Source organism: Dicentrarchus labrax, unplaced genomic scaffold (genome assembly GCF_905237075.1).
Source record: "Dicentrarchus labrax unplaced genomic scaffold, dlabrax2021, whole genome shotgun sequence".
In the NCBI taxonomy this organism is placed as follows: domain Eukaryota; kingdom Metazoa; phylum Chordata; class Actinopteri; family Moronidae; genus Dicentrarchus; species Dicentrarchus labrax.
The window spans coordinates 16,139,678-16,156,807 of record NW_026136707.1 but is presented as its reverse complement, the minus strand read 5'-3'; the positions used below and the strand labels follow the sequence as shown (position 1 = coordinate 16,156,807).

The window sequence follows — 17,130 nt, the reverse complement described above, 5'->3', positions numbered from 1 at the left end:
CTTAACTAAAAGGAGTGCTTCTGTAGAAATGTTGCTCAGACTATTCATCCATCACTTTAAGCCAACACCTGCTCATACTTACTCTTCTAACTCCCCCTAGTGGAGCATTTTAAAAACAAATTCACACAGCGGTGCTGCATGTCCTGGATTTTGAACCATCTTTGCAATATATCATCAGCCTTTCATGTTTGGCATATCACAGTTAACAAATAATACTGTGTGTGTGTGTGTGTGTGTGTATTGGCATATGTACATTGTGACAGAAAACCAAGTAAATGTACAGGTACCATTAACACAGTTCTCGTGTTGGTGTGTATGCATATTAGATTTGTTTCATAATCATTTCCTTTGTGCAACTCATTACCTAGATGTAAAGCATGTGTATTTTTTGTCTCCTCACCCAGTTGTGTGCTGTGTGACGACAGTGATCTTAGCAGCATGCCAGCAGGACAAGTGTTTGAGGGCTCCCAGGAGAGGGAGCAGGTCTTTAATAGGAGGGGACTGTTCCGCAGAGCCCAACACCAGAACATCCAACAAGGCTTTACCTGATGGGGAGAAATGGGACAAACCATAGAGGAATTCATTAGACACTGTCTTTCCTCTTCTTCTTTTTTTAACATGCATATCTCTGTAGGATTTCATGAGGGTCAATGAACTGTGCTGGTTTCTCCCCTGACACCATCTTTTTAACAAGTAGGCAGAATTGCTTGTTTGCAAATTCTAAATATCGAGATCTGTGGAAGAAAAGTTGGAAGCCAGTGGTGACTCCAGCTCCTTAGGGCAGCAAACGATGGAGTGTGACTGTTCCTGAACTCCTGTGGTGGTGGTGGTGCGCTACGAAATGCTCTTTACGAAAGTGAAATATCACTTCAGGAGGGAGACTTGCTAAGTAGTAGTTAGAGCAGAAGTATCCCTCCCAGTGGTGAGTGCATATTTATGAAGTACAGTAGGCCACCTTTTATACAAGGCTGCTGCAGGCAGATTTTCAAAACCTAATTGCTTGAAATTGGACTGGATCCTTGTCACACAGCTGAGGAGTTTGGCTTCAGTAAAGAGGTTTAAAACTCTTGTTACTGGAAGATACTAGCGAATACAAAACTTTTCCTTCAGATATTGTTTAGTGCAGTATACTAACTTCTTGCTCTGTTGCCCTATCACACAACTAGATGATTGTTGTTTTCCTCGTTAAAGCAAAACGGTGGAAACCAGCGAGCTGTGCTGTAACAGATAATCATAACACCCTAAATGATCTCACAAGTAGTGTGTGGAAGCATTTTGGATTAAATACTACAGATAGAATAAATGTTTGAATCTGAATACATTTCATGTTAGTTCTACTTTATTCTAACTAGATATTTTGAAAAACTGGCAGCCCTACTGAGCAAACAGTTAACACCTTTACAAACGAAAACTACAAAATGACAAGACGACTGACTTTATACTGAATATAAAGAAAGTGAGCACTATGTGTTGGCCGACTGTACCTGGAGGTGGCAGCTTGTCTGACAGTAGATGCAGTCCTTCTGCAGCTTCCTCTAAAAGCCTGTTCAATAAAGACATTCAGATTAGTTAAACCAGACTTGGAGGACCATACTGTAACACTTGAGATACATAAATAACTATTTCTTAATGTAATCTTTGTAACCATTTTTTTTCCCTTTCTACCTGTTCATTAGCAAATTATCTCCTGGTTCGACTGTCTAAATAATGTAAGATAAAATATAGAATTGTTTCCTTAAATTAACTCATTAGAGATGTAAATTCAGTACAATCAACGTCAAGTTTAATATGTTCAAATAATATCAACTCACATACTCATATACACATATCAGGAACATTCAAAAACATTCATACTTATTTTAAGAGCATAAAACATCATCTGTCGCTCACTCTGTCAGTGCTGGCTGGTCACCATCCTGATTACTCAAAGAACTGAGACATGACTCCACAGCAGTGGACTTCTCCTCCTCACTGTCTGTTTTCTGATGGCACGTCCCAAGCTCTTCCCAGTCTGAGCTGCAAAACTACAAAACAGGAAATATAGATTTAAGTAGAAAATGACCTAATTCCAGTCCTTTTTCTTTATCACTGTATAAACAGTTAAAATGGTTAAAAACCCTAAAACCATTGCTCCTTAAATGTAATATCCCCTTCTTAGTTGGAGTGGATTAAATAGGAAAAAACAGAACAATAGTGCAGTAGGTTTTATATCATGGTGACACCCTGTATTGATACTTGATTTGTCACTGTTTGAGGACAAAGATTAATAAACAATACTGCTTTTGAGTGTTAAAATTAAAGTACTGAAGATACTAACCCAACACCAGGGACATGCACAGACATTTTTGGGTGTAGGAGCTCAAATAATAAATAAAAAAAGGGGGTCACTCACCAACCTATAATCCTCTATTCCTCTATCCCCCCCCCCATGTTGCCACACCACCATTCATAATGACACTATGGAGCAGCCAATTGAATAACAACAATAATAATAATACAATTAGCATCGGCTAAGCAGGCAATTGTTGAGTCTGGGGCAAAAGGGCAGGTGGTCAATCTGTGCACATGCCAGCCCAACACCACAGCAGCAGCAACGAAAGCAACGGTAACAGAATGTATGTACACAGCATTTTATCTCTTTCTATAAACTTGATAGGGTGAGTAAAAGGCCAGCACTTCTCCACATTCACCTTCTGTTCTACCTTTCCAGAAGCCACTTTAGGATTGTATCCTACCAAAAAGGTTGTGTTGCGGTTGGTTACCCTACCATATTCTAAAAGTCTTGCAGTGAGGAGATTCATAAGGTTTATCTACATATAATCCTCAACTTTTCATGACATGAGTTCTCCAAATGATCAGGTACAGGTACCAAACATTGAAGCTTGAACAGCATTTTCTGATCTATGGACAGAGGCATATAACATAACATAAACCATATCTATGGCTAAACTGTCTTAACTCGTCCAAATGTCTCACCTGCGTTACTCCTTGGCACGCCTGAAGAGCAAAGTACCACCTCTGAACTGATGGGCTGCCACTGAGAGAGCAAGCTGGGAAAACATGCAGAGGGAAAGAGGTGAGGAAAATAGTGAAATAATGACTGCTTGTATTTTATTAGGGTAAAGATACGCCCATAGTGGCAAAGCTGTAAACTGTATGTACCTGGAAACACAGAGATCCCTCTCACTGATTCCTGAGTTGAGATGTCCACAAGTCTGTCATGTATCTGCTTCACTGGCTCCAAACCTGTGAACAATAACAGCAGCTGTCATATAAATAGCTCCTCCTGTGTTAGCATGGATTAGCTCATCATCAGATTAGATACTGAACTATCAGGGGAAAGCACAGTATACTGCTTTAAACGTTTAACAAATCAAACACCGTGTTTTAATGTTACTGTAACTTCGGTTAGTTAACTAAATTGTTTTACGAGCCGACTATATGTGACTTTAAACAAACTTATCTGAACAAAGGTTAACAATGTAACTAAATGTTGCTGCTACATAAGACAAACCTTACAGATAAAGAGATATATAGCGTCAACCTATACGTGAATGTGAATAATATAGCTTTTTAAACTACTAGCTAATGTTAGCAGAATAAATAGCCACAACTTACATTTATAATCCTCCGCCAGGTTGTCATCAGTTTGACAAAAGGATATAACCAACACGTACCGGTCCATGTTGTGTAAACATCAATAAACTCACGGTTATTGTTTGTTTGGAGTTAAATATCGGTCAACTGTTTCAACAACAATCTTTCGCGCACTGTCAAATTTCCCACCAGTTCATCTTCTTCTGTATTCTGTATAATGAGTCGGCTGCAGACCTCAAAGCCCGCCACCGCCACCGCCACCTGCTGGACTGAGACTGAACTACCACATAGATCTGATACTGCTGCTCAAATATCAGTCTGCCTCTGATTGCAATTGCACGGTGATACAAACATCAAAATCAATGCCTTTATATAATTTTATTGACTCTACGTCAGGATGTGTCTCTATTTTCCCTCCCATACAATACACAACTGAATCATGTTTTATCTACCATAGGGGAATCCAAGAGGGCACTTTTGCATTTTATATATTGCTGGATGTTTATCAGTCTACCCTGAGAAGACTTCTTCTTCTCTTTTCCAGACTTTTGCAGTGTCTATAAAGTGTATGTTCATATTGTATCAACTATGTTGTGTGCCATACAGCACATTGTGATGTCTGTTTCCAAGCTACAGACAAACCACCATATTGAGATCTCAGTGCAAGGTTGCCCCCTGAAGAGCCATGTCTTTTCCTCGTTAATTTTGATAAAAATGTTCACCACTTTCTACTAAAGAACTAAATTTACTTGCAGAAAAATCTTCTGAGATACTTTGGTGTTGCATTATCACATTATATTGTCACATATGTCAAAAGTAGTCATAATGTATCATTTGAAAACTGTATGAAACTTTGGATAACAAAAAAGTTGGAGTTTCATGACAAAACATACTGAGCAAGAACTGAACTCAAATCAATAACTTTGAGATTAATTTTTTAGAAAATTCCAGCACTTCATTGCATCAAGCAGTGCAGGACAGGGGTTTTATTTAAATATACTTTGTAAGTACAAAAATCACATAATCACACAACCAAATATTGCACTCTGTTCTCATAATTACTACATGACTGAAAAAATAAACGTGATTAAGGAAATTCTTCATGATCAAAGAGAAACATTCACTAACTCCTGTTTTTTGTCCTATGTTGAAATGATTACTGATTACTAGTTGATTTCTACAGTGTGTTCCTGGACGTAGACGATATAGTGGTGAGTGTTTTCTCCCTGAGTGAGGACTGTCAGAGCTTCCAGGCCGTGTGCATCCTCAACCACCATCACCTGGTCACCAGTTAGACCCCCCTCTGCGTCCACCACCATCAGCTGGTTGCTGCAGTTACCGACTTCCTGCTCATCAGCCACCTGCAGCTTCAGCCACAAATTCAACGTCAATATTTTGTTGCAACCACTCATGATTTCCTGAATAAGTGACGTGATGTTGATTACCTGTTGTACGACGGTAACCGTGCCTGGAGCCATGGCGACCATGGAGGTGACAGCGTCATGAGTCTCTGAACTGAATTCAGTGATCTGCTGGATATTAACTGAACACAAAAGACATACCTTTATTGTAATGTGTTTCGTAGTACACATGCTACAGCATACAAATAGCAAACATAAGTTGGAATGGCCATGAGCAGCAATTCCCCCAATTATCTGTCGCTGTTGTTACCGTTGTCCTGCAGGGCTGTTACAGGTGCTTCTGTCAGCTGCTCCACATCCTCCACAGGAACATATTGGGCCTCTACTGCCTCCCCCACCTGGATATTTATACATAATTCAGATATTTTATTGTCCTAAAAATACTGGTTTTGAAAAATAAAAATGATTGATACTTTTAATTGATATTTTTTTCAGTTTTTAAGTTCCTAAATCAGAAATATATGTTTTAATGAAAAGAGACTGGGACAGAAACATGACAAATAATAATTTATAGCCATGCTCTGTGTGCTTTGAGCTTAATTCTAATGTTTGCATGCTGACACGCTCACTACGATAATGCACATTCACACACTGAAGGTGCAGCATCAGCAGCAATTTGGGGTTCAGTGTCTTGCTCAAGGACACTTGAACCCCCAAACTTCTGATAAGTGGACACTCTACCTCCTGAGCCACAGCCACCTTTAAGCATGCCATCATTTGCTAATTAGCACTAAACAGAAAGTACAGCTGAGGCTGATGGGAATGTCCTTAGTTTTGGTCATAAATAAAGTCAAGATCCGGACAAAATGAAATTGCAGGGTGTCACCGAAGTGATACAATTCCTCCTCTCGGGACCATGAATATCTTTACCAAATTTTGTGCCAATCCATCTACCAAATGAAATATTTCATGGAATAAGTGAAAACTTTGACGCGATGGTGGTGCTACAGGGGAAAGTCAGGGGATCACCAAAGTCATCTTAATTTATCCTCTGGGGACAAAGAAATATCTCTACACAATTTCATGGCAATCCATCCAGTACTCTGACAGACCGACACTGCTGTCCCTACAGCCAGATTGTTAGCATGGCTAAAAATAACCCCCAATGTTTCTCACTGTATCTAGTCTGTGTATGTGTATACGGTTTACCTCCCAGGTGCCTTCCACCACTTTCAGGCTGTGTTTGCTCTTCAGGTGGCGGTTCAGCTCCCACTTGGTCCCATAAACAAACTCACACTCAGGACACTTCATACCACCTAAACACAGACACACACAAAAGCTGTCAGGTTATCCTGTACACACCTTTTGTTCTGTACAAACTCCACATGTCTAATTTTGACAGTAACTTCAATAAAACATGTGATTAATGGGAGTCACTTTATACAAACTGAGCACTGTATGTATCATACTGCTATTACAGAAATGTCAAGTACAGTAACTTAAAAGAACATGACAGGTCTGGACGTGGCAGTACGAGAGCAGCAGAGAACAGACCTTGCAGTTTCAGAGCATCAGGGTTAGGCAGGCCATGTCCGGCATTCTGATATTTCTGATCTGGGTGTTTCATGTTGTAGTGTCGCTTCAGTGGACCAGCAATGTTACAGGAGTAGTGGCAGTGGGCACAGCGAAATGGCTACAAAGATAAACAAACACACACATACAAGTCAATGCAAATTGAATCTTTGTAAGACAAGACTGCATTTGAAACATTGATTGATTTTTCTAGAAAACCTGTCAATCATTTTATCACAAAATTGACAACGATAATGGTTGTCTTTATGGTTTTGGTCGAGAAAGGGGTAATACAAAAGCAAATGGGAGTGATAGTTGTCTAGATGTTAATATCCGGAACAATGCACACAGTAAGCCATCCATCATGCATAGACAATATGGAAAAATAAAATACTACAGAGTAAAATAATTACAGAATAACTTTTAATATTCCCAAACATTTATTAGGCAATTTCTTCCTCAAACGGAGGCTTTGTGTGTATTCTGACCTTAAACTCAGCGTGTTGCTCCATGTGTCTGAGCAAGGAAGGTTTAGACACCGAGGTAAAGGCACACTCGGAACACTGAAAACGTTTTCCTGAACAAACACAATATAACAGGTCTTTATCATGGCATTGCACATTTCTCTCAGCACTCTTGTGACATATAGTACGTAATATGATACAATGTCATAATATGGAGAGCAATAAATATACAAATAATGTAAATAACCAGCAAATTAGTCACAACACTGGCATTAAAAGAAACATAATCAGTGACAGAGCAGAAGAGCAGAGTGTACGAACCTTCATTGGTGTGGCTCAGTCTGTGGCTTTTCAGCGTAACCTTAGATTTGAACTTTTTACCACACAGATCGCAGAGGTGACGTCTCTCTGTGTTGTGTCGGTTCATATGAGTCTTCAGGTTACTCCTGCTGCGGCCAGCATAGTCACACACACTGCAGACGTATGGCTTCAAACCTGCACACATGGACACGCAAACACATGCAAACACACACTTAAAAAGATCACCAGCAACAGCTGAAAAAAGTTAGAGTAAGAGATATAAAAGTGCGAAGAAATAAGATGGTATTTGATGAGAAGTTGCTCATTTGTCACCTCAGTATCATGCACTCTGTTGAATGCAGGTACTTGAGGTAGTATTGCCCAAAATAAGAAAACAAACCTATTGATAATTAAACATTTAGTTTAGAATTTATCTTTAGTATAATGAAATTATAACAAAAATGCAGTAAAATAACTATAATTAAGAAGGTTTTGAGTCCACTACCTTGTGAGTGATATGTACCTACGTGGGCTTTTTAGTTGTATGGGTGCAACCAGCAGTGAACTGGACTGAAAATATTAAGTGACAAGGTGGACAAGTAGTAGAAAGCACCAAGTAAACAGCCAGATAAACCTGCTGGAAAATACAGTAAGTCCAATGCAATGCAATGGATTGCAGGGTGTTTTGGTAAACTGGCTGCATTCACGGAGACCTTCATCAACACCTGTACTGGATTCATGTCTGCCAGCTACCTCAGCCTCAGGACAGATGTAACTTCAAGATAAACAGCTTATCAAGGTAAGCAAATGCTAATGCAGGGACCGAGGAAGGGGAGTAGAACTAGCAATCCATTTCCTCAAAAAAAAAAAACATCTGCCAATCTTCATTGCCAGATTTTACATTTTTTTCATCTTTGAGACGATGCCAGCAGCACAAACACTGATGATTTTGTTTGTTTGAGTTCTCATCATTTCTCAAGTAACTTGACCAACTGGCCAATTTCCTACAGTGTGTTTTCAGTCTATTCCATCTTCCTGGAGGGCAGCCAGGAGGAGGAGAGACAGATGGAAGCTCAGATCACACAGTAATCAAGCAGTAAAACACTGTGAATGGACACTGACGGGCCCAGATGTGTTTCCACACACTCAAGTGTTGTGCGTACGTGTTTGTCTGTGTTAAAGATATATCAGGAATTTCACACCTTGGTGGGCCCAGATGTGCCGCTGAAAGTCACTGCTGTTCTTAAGGAAGTAGGAGTCGCAGTAGGGGCACTTCTCTGCACGCTGCACCATCAGTCCTTTACCATGCTGAGGTAGTGCGTCTGTCCAGCACATACATGCAAATACACAAAATGAAATTGCAACCTTGTAAATTTACAAGAAGAAAACCATAAGAATGCTTTCAAAACAAAAACAATTGAATCTTTAGTCCAACATTTATAAATAAAAAGTTGCCTGGACATAATATAATATACATATATAATATACAACATTGCCTTCTACAGTATATGATCACAATGAGACGCCTAAAATCATAAATAGAGGAGGTCATACTGTAAAATTAGGTACTACTGAGCAAAGGTTTCAGCCCAGAGTGAGATGCTCACACTGATTTAAAGGACCGGTTTGTATTTGTGTTTAGAGAGCAAACATGAACAGGTTGTGTGTGTGTTTTGTCTGTGTGTGTAGATATATGTGTGTGTTCTTTACCAGGGTGGGATGTTTTGATGTGGTGTTTCAGTCTGTGCTCTGGATAGCTGTGCTGGCAGACAGGACAAGTCACACTCTTCCCCTGCAAACAACAGCAAGACACAGACATAAAGACATCTGACAGACCTCACCAAGAGAAATCAAGAGTCAGTGTTTTGAAGGAGTTACTGTTCCAGTAGACTGAAGGCTGGTTACCTGTTCTTGATGCGTCCTCAAATGGGCTTGAAGCTTGTATTTGTCTGGTGTTGTGTATTTACAGTCAGTATTCGAACAAGACAGCAGCAAGCCGCTGTGCTTCTGGATCTGGTGCCGCTTTAAAGAGCTTTTGGTGATGGACGAGTAGCTACACTTTGAACAGTAATGCGAGTGCTCCTTGGTGTGTGTGCGTACGTGGACGTTATAGTGGACTTTGTACCAGAACAGTTTACCTGTGCAGCAGAAAAAAAAAAATTTAACACTTAAGCCAGATAGAGGAAAAGGCTAAGTAATAAATAATAATATGTACTATAAAGTCAGGGGGGTTTCATCATCTTACCACAGTATTGACATTCCAGGTCTCCATAAATTTTCCTGAGCCGTTGGAAAGACTCCATATTAAATCGAGTCTTCGGAAGAGATGACAACACCTGCTGGAATGCACTCTGATGGAAAACCTCCGACACCTATCAGCAGAAAAACGAAGAACAAGTCAGTTACTTAGTCACAGTCTTTATTAAATGCAGTCATTGCTTATCAGCTTCCTTTCTATATATAAATTAACTGCCAAACTTATCAATTATGAAAATAATTGTTAGTTGCAGCACTAGCTGACATTATTGTCCTTCTCTAGTACCTGTAATAAATTTACCCTCTCTGAAGGTGGAGTTTGTCCATCTTCCCCTGGAGGTGCTGATGACAAATTTGTGTGTACACTTAAATCACACAAGTTCGTATTTCCCGATGGCAAAGATGTGCGTGTGTTTTTGTTCTCATCAGCCAGGTGTGTGTTTTGTTGCGTCCCGTCAACCAGGACAGGGGGTTGAATGCTCTGTAGTGATATAACAGTCTGTGTATTGTCTTCAGCTGCAGGGGTGCATGAGTCCAGTGTGTTGTCCTGTGACTTTTCCCGAGTTGTAACTTCATCCCGTCTGTCAGTGGGAGTTGTGGTCTCCACAGAAATCGCTTGATGGAGCTCTGCTTGGGAACCTTGCTTTGCACCTCCATTTTCTAATTCTCCTTCTTTCCCTCCCTCTCCTACTATCACTTGCACTTCTTCACCCTGTGATGTAGCTCGTTCTCCCTCCCTCTCTTGCTCCCTATTTTCATTCGCTGCTACTTCCAGCTGCTCCCCTTCCCCTCCTACACCATTTCTTCCACCCTCCTCTCTCGTCCTCTCATTTTCACCCTCCTGCTCTATCCTGCGCGCTTCCTTCATCCTTTCCTCCATATCTTCCCCCTCCTCATCCCCCCACATGCCTCCTCCAGGCTGCACCAGGTAGTAGCTGTTGTTGATACAGTCAGTGAAGCCCTGCTCCTGGTCCAGCTCAGCGTGAGACTCTTTCAGGTGACTCTTCAGTCTCTGAGAGCTGACAAACTTCCCGTCACACACGCAGCACACGTATAGGAAGAGGTGCTTCCTGATGTGAGCAGCGAGGGCAGCCATCTTGGTTGTAGCATGGTCACAGAGGAGACAGGCGAAGGGGCGCTGGGGTCCGTGGACCAACAGGTGGCGCTCCCGCTCGAGGAGGTTTTTAAAGCGTCGGTTGCAGGTGGGACAGTGGTAGAGGAGCTGCCTGAGGCCCTGACGAGTCTTTAACCTGGGCGAGATAAGCAGATCGGAAGAGCAGGTGTGTTGGATGGTTGTTAGAGTTAAACAGGTAAATAGTAAAGTAAAATAATGTAGAAAATGTGGTTCAAACCTGAGTTGTTGGTAAGTCTGGTGGACAGCAGGGTCTTTCAGGTTGTGTCGTTTCTCCATGTGTTTCAGCAAGTTCTTCACATCTGAGTATTTTTTCTCACAGAAGCTGCAGTGCTGCTTCACCTTTAAATGGACTCGCTCTATGTGGACCTACGTGACCAGAAACACAGAATTACACAGTTACTGTTAAATTGATCCAATCTATCTGGATGTGAAAACCTGAATCCAAACTCCCTCTCAAGGTGGACCATATACAGCTACAACCCAAACACAGAATCACTTGCATTAAAATACATCCATTGACCGTCACAATGAGAGTTATCTGAAAGGCCTGTGGACTGCTGTATTGCTTTATGAAGATCAGTCATAACATAAATGAAAAAAACAACCTGACACTGATAAAAGCAGTTCAATAACAGTAATAAATAAATAAGAACACCTTGAGGTGTCCTGGGCTGAGGCAGTTGAAAGGACAGTGCTGACAGCTGAACTTCTCTCCTGTGTGCTTCCTCAGGTGAACGTTTAGGTTGGCTTTGAAGGAAAAGTCAAGGAGGTAAGTAGGTTAGTAAGATCATATTAGTCATTAGCAGTAATTGCAAAAAGGTACTTAATAGTATATTTAAAGTAGCAGTTAAGACAAAAGATCTTTTCAGCCCCCTACCACCCATGAACCTAAAGCAACACATTGAAACTGCACAAAGTTTTACAAATAAAAACTCCCATCAAACTACCATCAGAGTAATTTGAAACATGTTGTAATTACATAATAAAATCCTACAAATAGGAGTATGTGGTAGTTAAGAAGCATACCATAAAGCATAAACTGGAAATCTTTATACCCATTTCCTTCTCCCCGTGTGTCCTGTCAGCACCTTAAACCTTATATCCTACTAATTGTAACTTTAACAATTTGATTCAGTCTCACAGTTTCTCATGTGTGACGTTGAGCCTGGGTTTACCTTTGATCGATGATGCGTATTCACAGTGTGGACACTGGAACGGTTTCTCCTGGGTGTGTGTTCTTAGGTGGGCGACCAGTGAGTGTCTGAATTTAAAGATCTTATTACAGAACTCACAGGCAAAGATCTTCAACTGGCTCTGAAGTAAACTGGGAGACAGACAGAGACAATATTACATTTACCAGTGGACCAATATCATTGCAGTTGCTATTGTGGCAGTGATGACTGTTGTTAAAGTTGCTAATATAATATGAACTACAAACTTTGACTTGCTCTAGGGTGCTCACATAACAACATTACCAATAAGCCAATAAACAAAATCATTTCTGAGTCCTCAAAAAACAAAGCCAAACATCTCTTTTAGAACCAGATTAGAACCAGATTTATTTACAGGAGCATTCAGCTATACTTTACCTCCAAAGCTATGACTGCTATAAAATAAAATCAATGCTAATACAGTTAATAAAACAATATTCATACAGTACTTGGTAGCATCTTGCTTTATAGAATATTCTTGGAAGCCTCTGTTGGCTGCTGCTGTTGTTGTGGAGATCAGGTCAGAACTAGGGGTAGAAAGCAAAGAGAGCAGACTGCTGAAAGCACAAACTAGCAGGTCCTTTACAACATTTTTTATGCATGCATTGTCAGATTTTCTATATCAAGCTTTCTGACAATTCGTTAATATGACCATCAATTGTTTTAATTTCTAAGAATCATAGGAGATGATATTACCTTGGCTCCTGATCCATCTTAGGGTTACCTTCGCAGGCTGTGGCGTCACTTGCAAGGTCTTTTGACTGACTCTGGAAGACTGCAGACTGCAAAAGAAATTTGGTTGAAATGCCAAAATCTTATAACAATGTATATTTAAAAAATAAATGTTTTTTATCTTGGTTTTGAGTTGATGAGTAAATAATACAGTGGTCTGTGGGACCATGGCACAGCCGGCTGTTGACAGTTCTAATAAAGATTAACCCTAACCCTTTGGTAGAAAGTAGTTTTTATATAAACCACTCACAAAAAGGTCTTTGAACTAGTGTTAACAGTGTTTATGAGAAAGAGATGTTGCTGATAAATGTAATTTTACACTTTTGTAAGCGTCGCAAATAAAATTATATACACCATTATTATATTGGGTCGGAGGAATATATCTAAAAAATATGGCAAAAGCTGTCTGCTAGACTGGATGCTAGTAGAGGAAAGTGGTCAAATATATCTGCATATATAACATTTCGGTGAATCTGCCTTTTAATGTTCCTGTTTATTCTTCTGCTTACCTGAAGTTGAGTTTGGATGGCTGCAGACTCTGTTTCTGCTGAATTGTCTTCTACTGGAACAATTTTAGAAACACCTGTTGAATTAAAGGTAACACAGCTTACTTATAAATATGTTTTCTACAGCAAGCAAGTCAGTTGTTAGCCTAAATGTAAAAACTAGCACAAAAACAAGCTCCCTTTAAGACTAACCTGGAAGTGTTTTATCTTCTGTCAGAACAACACTGATGACAGACTTTTTGTTTCCTGTGGCTAGTCCTTCTTTGGAGATGCGGCTTCGGTTGGTTCTCTGGGTTCTTGAGCTGCCAACGTCTACGAGTAGAGAACAAGAAAAAGTTATAAAACTAAACTTAAAGCCTACTTCAAAAAATCCAGGAATGCTCTGATGCTGTAGAGTAACACTGATGAGAATTCATTTGAAGAAACCATGTCCTGATGTTTAAACTTACCCTTTTCTCTCGCAAACCCTGGTCTTGTGGAGTTTTGCTGCTTCTGATTTGGATCTGTTCCCTCAGAATCCAAACTCCCCGAACCCTCAACTCCTGCTCCATCAGAATCACGTGATTAAATATACACCTTAAAATAAATTATATTCTATGTGTAGTTAACAGAAAGGTATCTATAATTATGATTAGGATAATTCCCAACATGCTCCCTCAGGTCACCACAACTTTGAATGCCTCTTTGGTTTTTTGGTTCGTTTCACTCCTCACCATTCTCCTCTTCGTCCTCCTCCTGTTCCTCTTGTCTTAGGCAGATGTGTTTGAGGATCTGTCGTCTGTTTCTGAACGTGCGATGACAGTCTCGACATTCCAGCCCCAACATCTCATCATGGCTTTCTCCTGGAAGAAGGAAACAAAAAAGAGTCAGACTGCAGAATGAAGGAAACACTATTTGTATAGAATATTAAACAATAATCACTAAGAAAAACTAATTTACTTTTTAAAAAATAACACTCTAAGCTTAAAGGTTCAGTGTGTAGGATTTAGTGGCATCTAGTGATGCAGTTGCAGATCGCAACTCCCTTGCTCCACCCCTCCCTTCCAAGCGCAAAAGAGAGACTATGGTGGCCGCAGAATGTGAACACCCCTAACTACAGCAAGTGTTTGGTTGGTACATTCCGGGCTACTGTAGAAATATGGCAGTTCAACATGTTGCCTCCATGGAAGGCAACCCACAGTGTCTGTAGATGTAAAAGGCTAATTTTCAGGCAACAAAACCGAACAATTCCTACATTCAAGTAATTATACATTACTGATTACATAGTTATGCATATTATTTTCTAGTTCTGGCAATCAATTCTCCTAAATGTTACACACTGGACTTTTAAATGTCTACATAGCAATTCAGGAACCGTTAAGAAAAATTATATTAATAATTTTTGGTGTCATTGGTAAGCTACCTTCTATTGTGCTACATTGTGTATCTCCCTCCTCCATATTCCCTTCTTCTTCTCTTTGAACATTATCCTTCGGAGAATGGGCGGAGCCAGCCTTGCCCTCTGTCAAATTGGTGCGCATCTTCTTCGTAGAGCCTTTCGGACGGCCTCGTTTTCGCTTCACCGGGCTCTCTGTGGGCCAACACGACAGCAGAACAGATAAGAACACTGAGGGTTTTTCTATATTTTTATTTAGTGAATAAATACCCCTAAGAGATCAAAATCAACAATATAAGCGTATCCTGCAAACAATTCTTTTTCAGCCAAAACTTGAAATTCTGTAGCTTTTGCCTTGTGAACCCAAAATACAATGAAAAACCGATTGAAAAAAGCATTTTAATCATCTTGTAAACAATGAAATCCCAATGCCAATACATTCCCAAATGAGACAAGCTAACCTGACCTGCCAGTGTCTCCACAGGCTCTCCTACAAGGGGCTGCAGTGCAATGATGATGTCATCAGGAGGATCCTGCTGGGGGTGCAGCTGGGAGCAATGGGCCAGCAGCTGAGAGCGACTGGGAGAGAAGAGGTTGCACAGCCGACACATAAACACAGAACCGGCTGGAGAAACGGGGAGAAGAACGGTGGCAGGTCAGGAGGCAGAGAGAGGGAAACAAACAGAGTCATTTAAAAGAAAGATTGAGAGAGGTAAATGTCTTTTGCCTGCTTCAACACCCTATTTCCTCATCCTGACAGCCCAACCCTTCATCCATCTGCAGCATCATTATGGAAACCGGTCTTTATTTAGCATGACAGGACTTATTTAACCTAAGGTGCCAAACAGACAAACAATGAAATCTGCTTCAATAGTGTCACGACAATACAATCTTAGTGAAGTGTGAAGAAAGTGGCTGCAAACAAAGGAAGACAATGACAATTTTGCTGAAAGTGTTACCTACAACATATTGGATTATGTCATTTTCAGTCAATTTTGAAAATCATTTTTGTCCTTTTTCTTTGTAAACGCACCAGTAATTAAAAGTAGGGGGGGTACGGTCAATGGAAGTGAAGGACTGTGCAACATTTTGCTGCTTGTATGCTGTTAAATGATGATGGAAGGTGACATACAGTATGTTTGCTGGGTTATTGATAATAAAAGATTCCCTAAAACTCTCAAGTTTCAACCAGTAATTTGGTTTCTATTGTTTCACAATCCACCTAGAACAGAAGAAGGCCCATTACATTACAGTCATCACAGTTCAGGCTCATTAAAATATAATAGTAGCCTAATAGTATTATTCACCACTGCTCCTATTAGCCAGCAGTCTTGTTCACACCCATTCTCTTGATAGATAACACAGAAAGGCATTTAACAGTGAAGCTGGTTGGATACTTTATCAAAACCTTTTGTGGATGTAATTTATATGGATGACTGATTAATAACACAGGATACAATTTCAGTCCATCCACATTTATCTTATGGGGAAGAGCCAATGAAAATATGAGCTGCTCTTCATTTTGAGTGATTGTTGGTGCATTTCCTTTTTAGAGGAAGCTAATAATCTGTCTTTGTGCACATTATTTGATGCCATTATTCATCACTGAGCCAAGTCGAGCCAAGTCAAGCCTACAGACACAACCTACAAACGGTACTTGTTCCTTTATTGCAAAACAAAAAGTCTGTCTACAGCGTGGATACCGTTTTTAAAAACTCACTGAAAGTCAGTGCTGGCACACGTTTTCAACTAACCTAAACACGTTTGTTTTGTTTGTTTGTTTGTTTGTTTTGATTTGGCCCAAACTCAAACTAACTAAACATGAAGACCCGACAAACATATTCGAGTTGAAGCTAGCCAAAAATTCTTACCTGCTTTTTGTCCGTCCATGTCATCCATATAAACAACAAAAGAATACTAATTTATCGATGGGTTTGAGGCGTCATATCACTAAATATAATCCCTGAAATTTGGATTTAGAGATTAGTTTTACAGTACATACGCAGAACTTTCTGTCGAATCTGCCACACAAGTCTGTCCAACCAGCGGAAGTGGACAGGAACCAGTGATGCTCTAGCGGGCAGAGTAGCGCCCCCTGTGGCTGGAGGACTGTATTGCGGCTGATAAGGGAACTACAGCTTACTTCTTTCAGTTTTTCTCAAGGAAACACATTTTGGTCAAGGATTTGTTTCACTTACATCTTTAATTTGTTGTTCATTGTGTCAACAGGCCTCAGCACTGTTAATGTAGACTTTAAGTCGCCTACAAAGTTGAGTGAATATAAGAAATGCGGTGTGTCTCATGGAGTAATACTTGTTCTGATGTAACAGTTACGCTGTGGTGCAACAAATACAGGCTTTGTGAAACACATTTTTTTATTTAAAATGTAAAAATATCATAAAAAATGACTGTTGACAGGAGAACAGCTACATTTTGCTACAGAATGATTTCTGTTACTAAATCAACATTTATTTGACTGATTTGGAACATATAATACTTTAATAAAAATAGAGGTAGTCTAAAGAATAAACCAGACAGAGGTTTATGTTGAAGATTTCAGACAGAATAGTTCCTACTATAATTTACCTTGAGTGCCATCAAAACATTCCTTGTACAAACAA

At 40.0% G+C, this 17,130-nt stretch overlaps 2 protein-coding genes across 7 annotated transcripts in view; both read right to left on the bottom strand.

Moving 5' to 3' along the window:
* mtbp (MDM2 binding protein) overlaps positions 1-3,815 on the bottom strand; it is a 30,324-nt gene extending 26,509 nt beyond the window's left edge. The window contains exons 1-6 of one of the 2 annotated variants that reach the window (XM_051407856.1): positions 3,619-3,815; positions 3,163-3,246; positions 2,977-3,050; positions 1,891-2,024; positions 1,485-1,543; positions 401-545 (exon numbers count right to left, since the gene is read on the bottom strand). In XM_051407856.1, the coding sequence (XP_051263816.1) occupies positions 401-545; positions 1,485-1,543; positions 1,891-2,024; positions 2,977-3,050; positions 3,163-3,246; positions 3,619-3,685 (563 nt within the window). In that variant the 5' untranslated portion in view covers positions 3,686-3,815. The remainder of the gene's footprint in view (positions 1-400; positions 546-1,484; positions 1,544-1,890; positions 2,025-2,976; positions 3,051-3,162; positions 3,247-3,618) is intronic. The other variant, XM_051407855.1, reaches the window with a different exon arrangement.
* Positions 3,816-4,526: 711 nt separating this feature from the next.
* LOC127367750 (zinc finger protein ZFAT) lies at positions 4,527-16,560 on the bottom strand. Of its 5 annotated transcripts, none has more exons than XM_051407854.1 (24): positions 16,381-16,560; positions 14,971-15,134; positions 14,537-14,704; positions 13,848-13,976; positions 13,584-13,694; positions 13,327-13,446; positions 13,138-13,211; positions 12,593-12,678; positions 12,346-12,423; positions 11,861-12,009; positions 11,341-11,432; positions 10,903-11,051; positions 9,837-10,800; positions 9,540-9,666; positions 9,200-9,432; positions 9,005-9,086; positions 8,497-8,616; positions 7,316-7,489; positions 7,019-7,107; positions 6,513-6,651; positions 6,168-6,274; positions 5,269-5,356; positions 5,043-5,140; positions 4,527-4,964 (listed from the first exon to the last, which is right to left on the bottom strand). In XM_051407854.1, exons 3-24 carry the CDS (start codon positions 14,652-14,654, stop codon positions 4,764-4,766), a joined length of 3,528 nt encoding a protein of 1,175 aa, XP_051263814.1. In that variant the 5' UTR covers positions 14,655-14,704; positions 14,971-15,134; positions 16,381-16,560; the 3' UTR covers positions 4,527-4,763. The 5 variants fall into 5 exon arrangements, with proteins under 5 accessions (XP_051263814.1, XP_051263809.1, XP_051263810.1 ...); XM_051407849.1 differs by having other exon boundaries at positions 14,976-15,134; XM_051407850.1 differs by having other exon boundaries at positions 9,852-10,800; positions 14,976-15,134.
* Between the last annotated feature and the right edge of the window lie 570 nt (positions 16,561-17,130).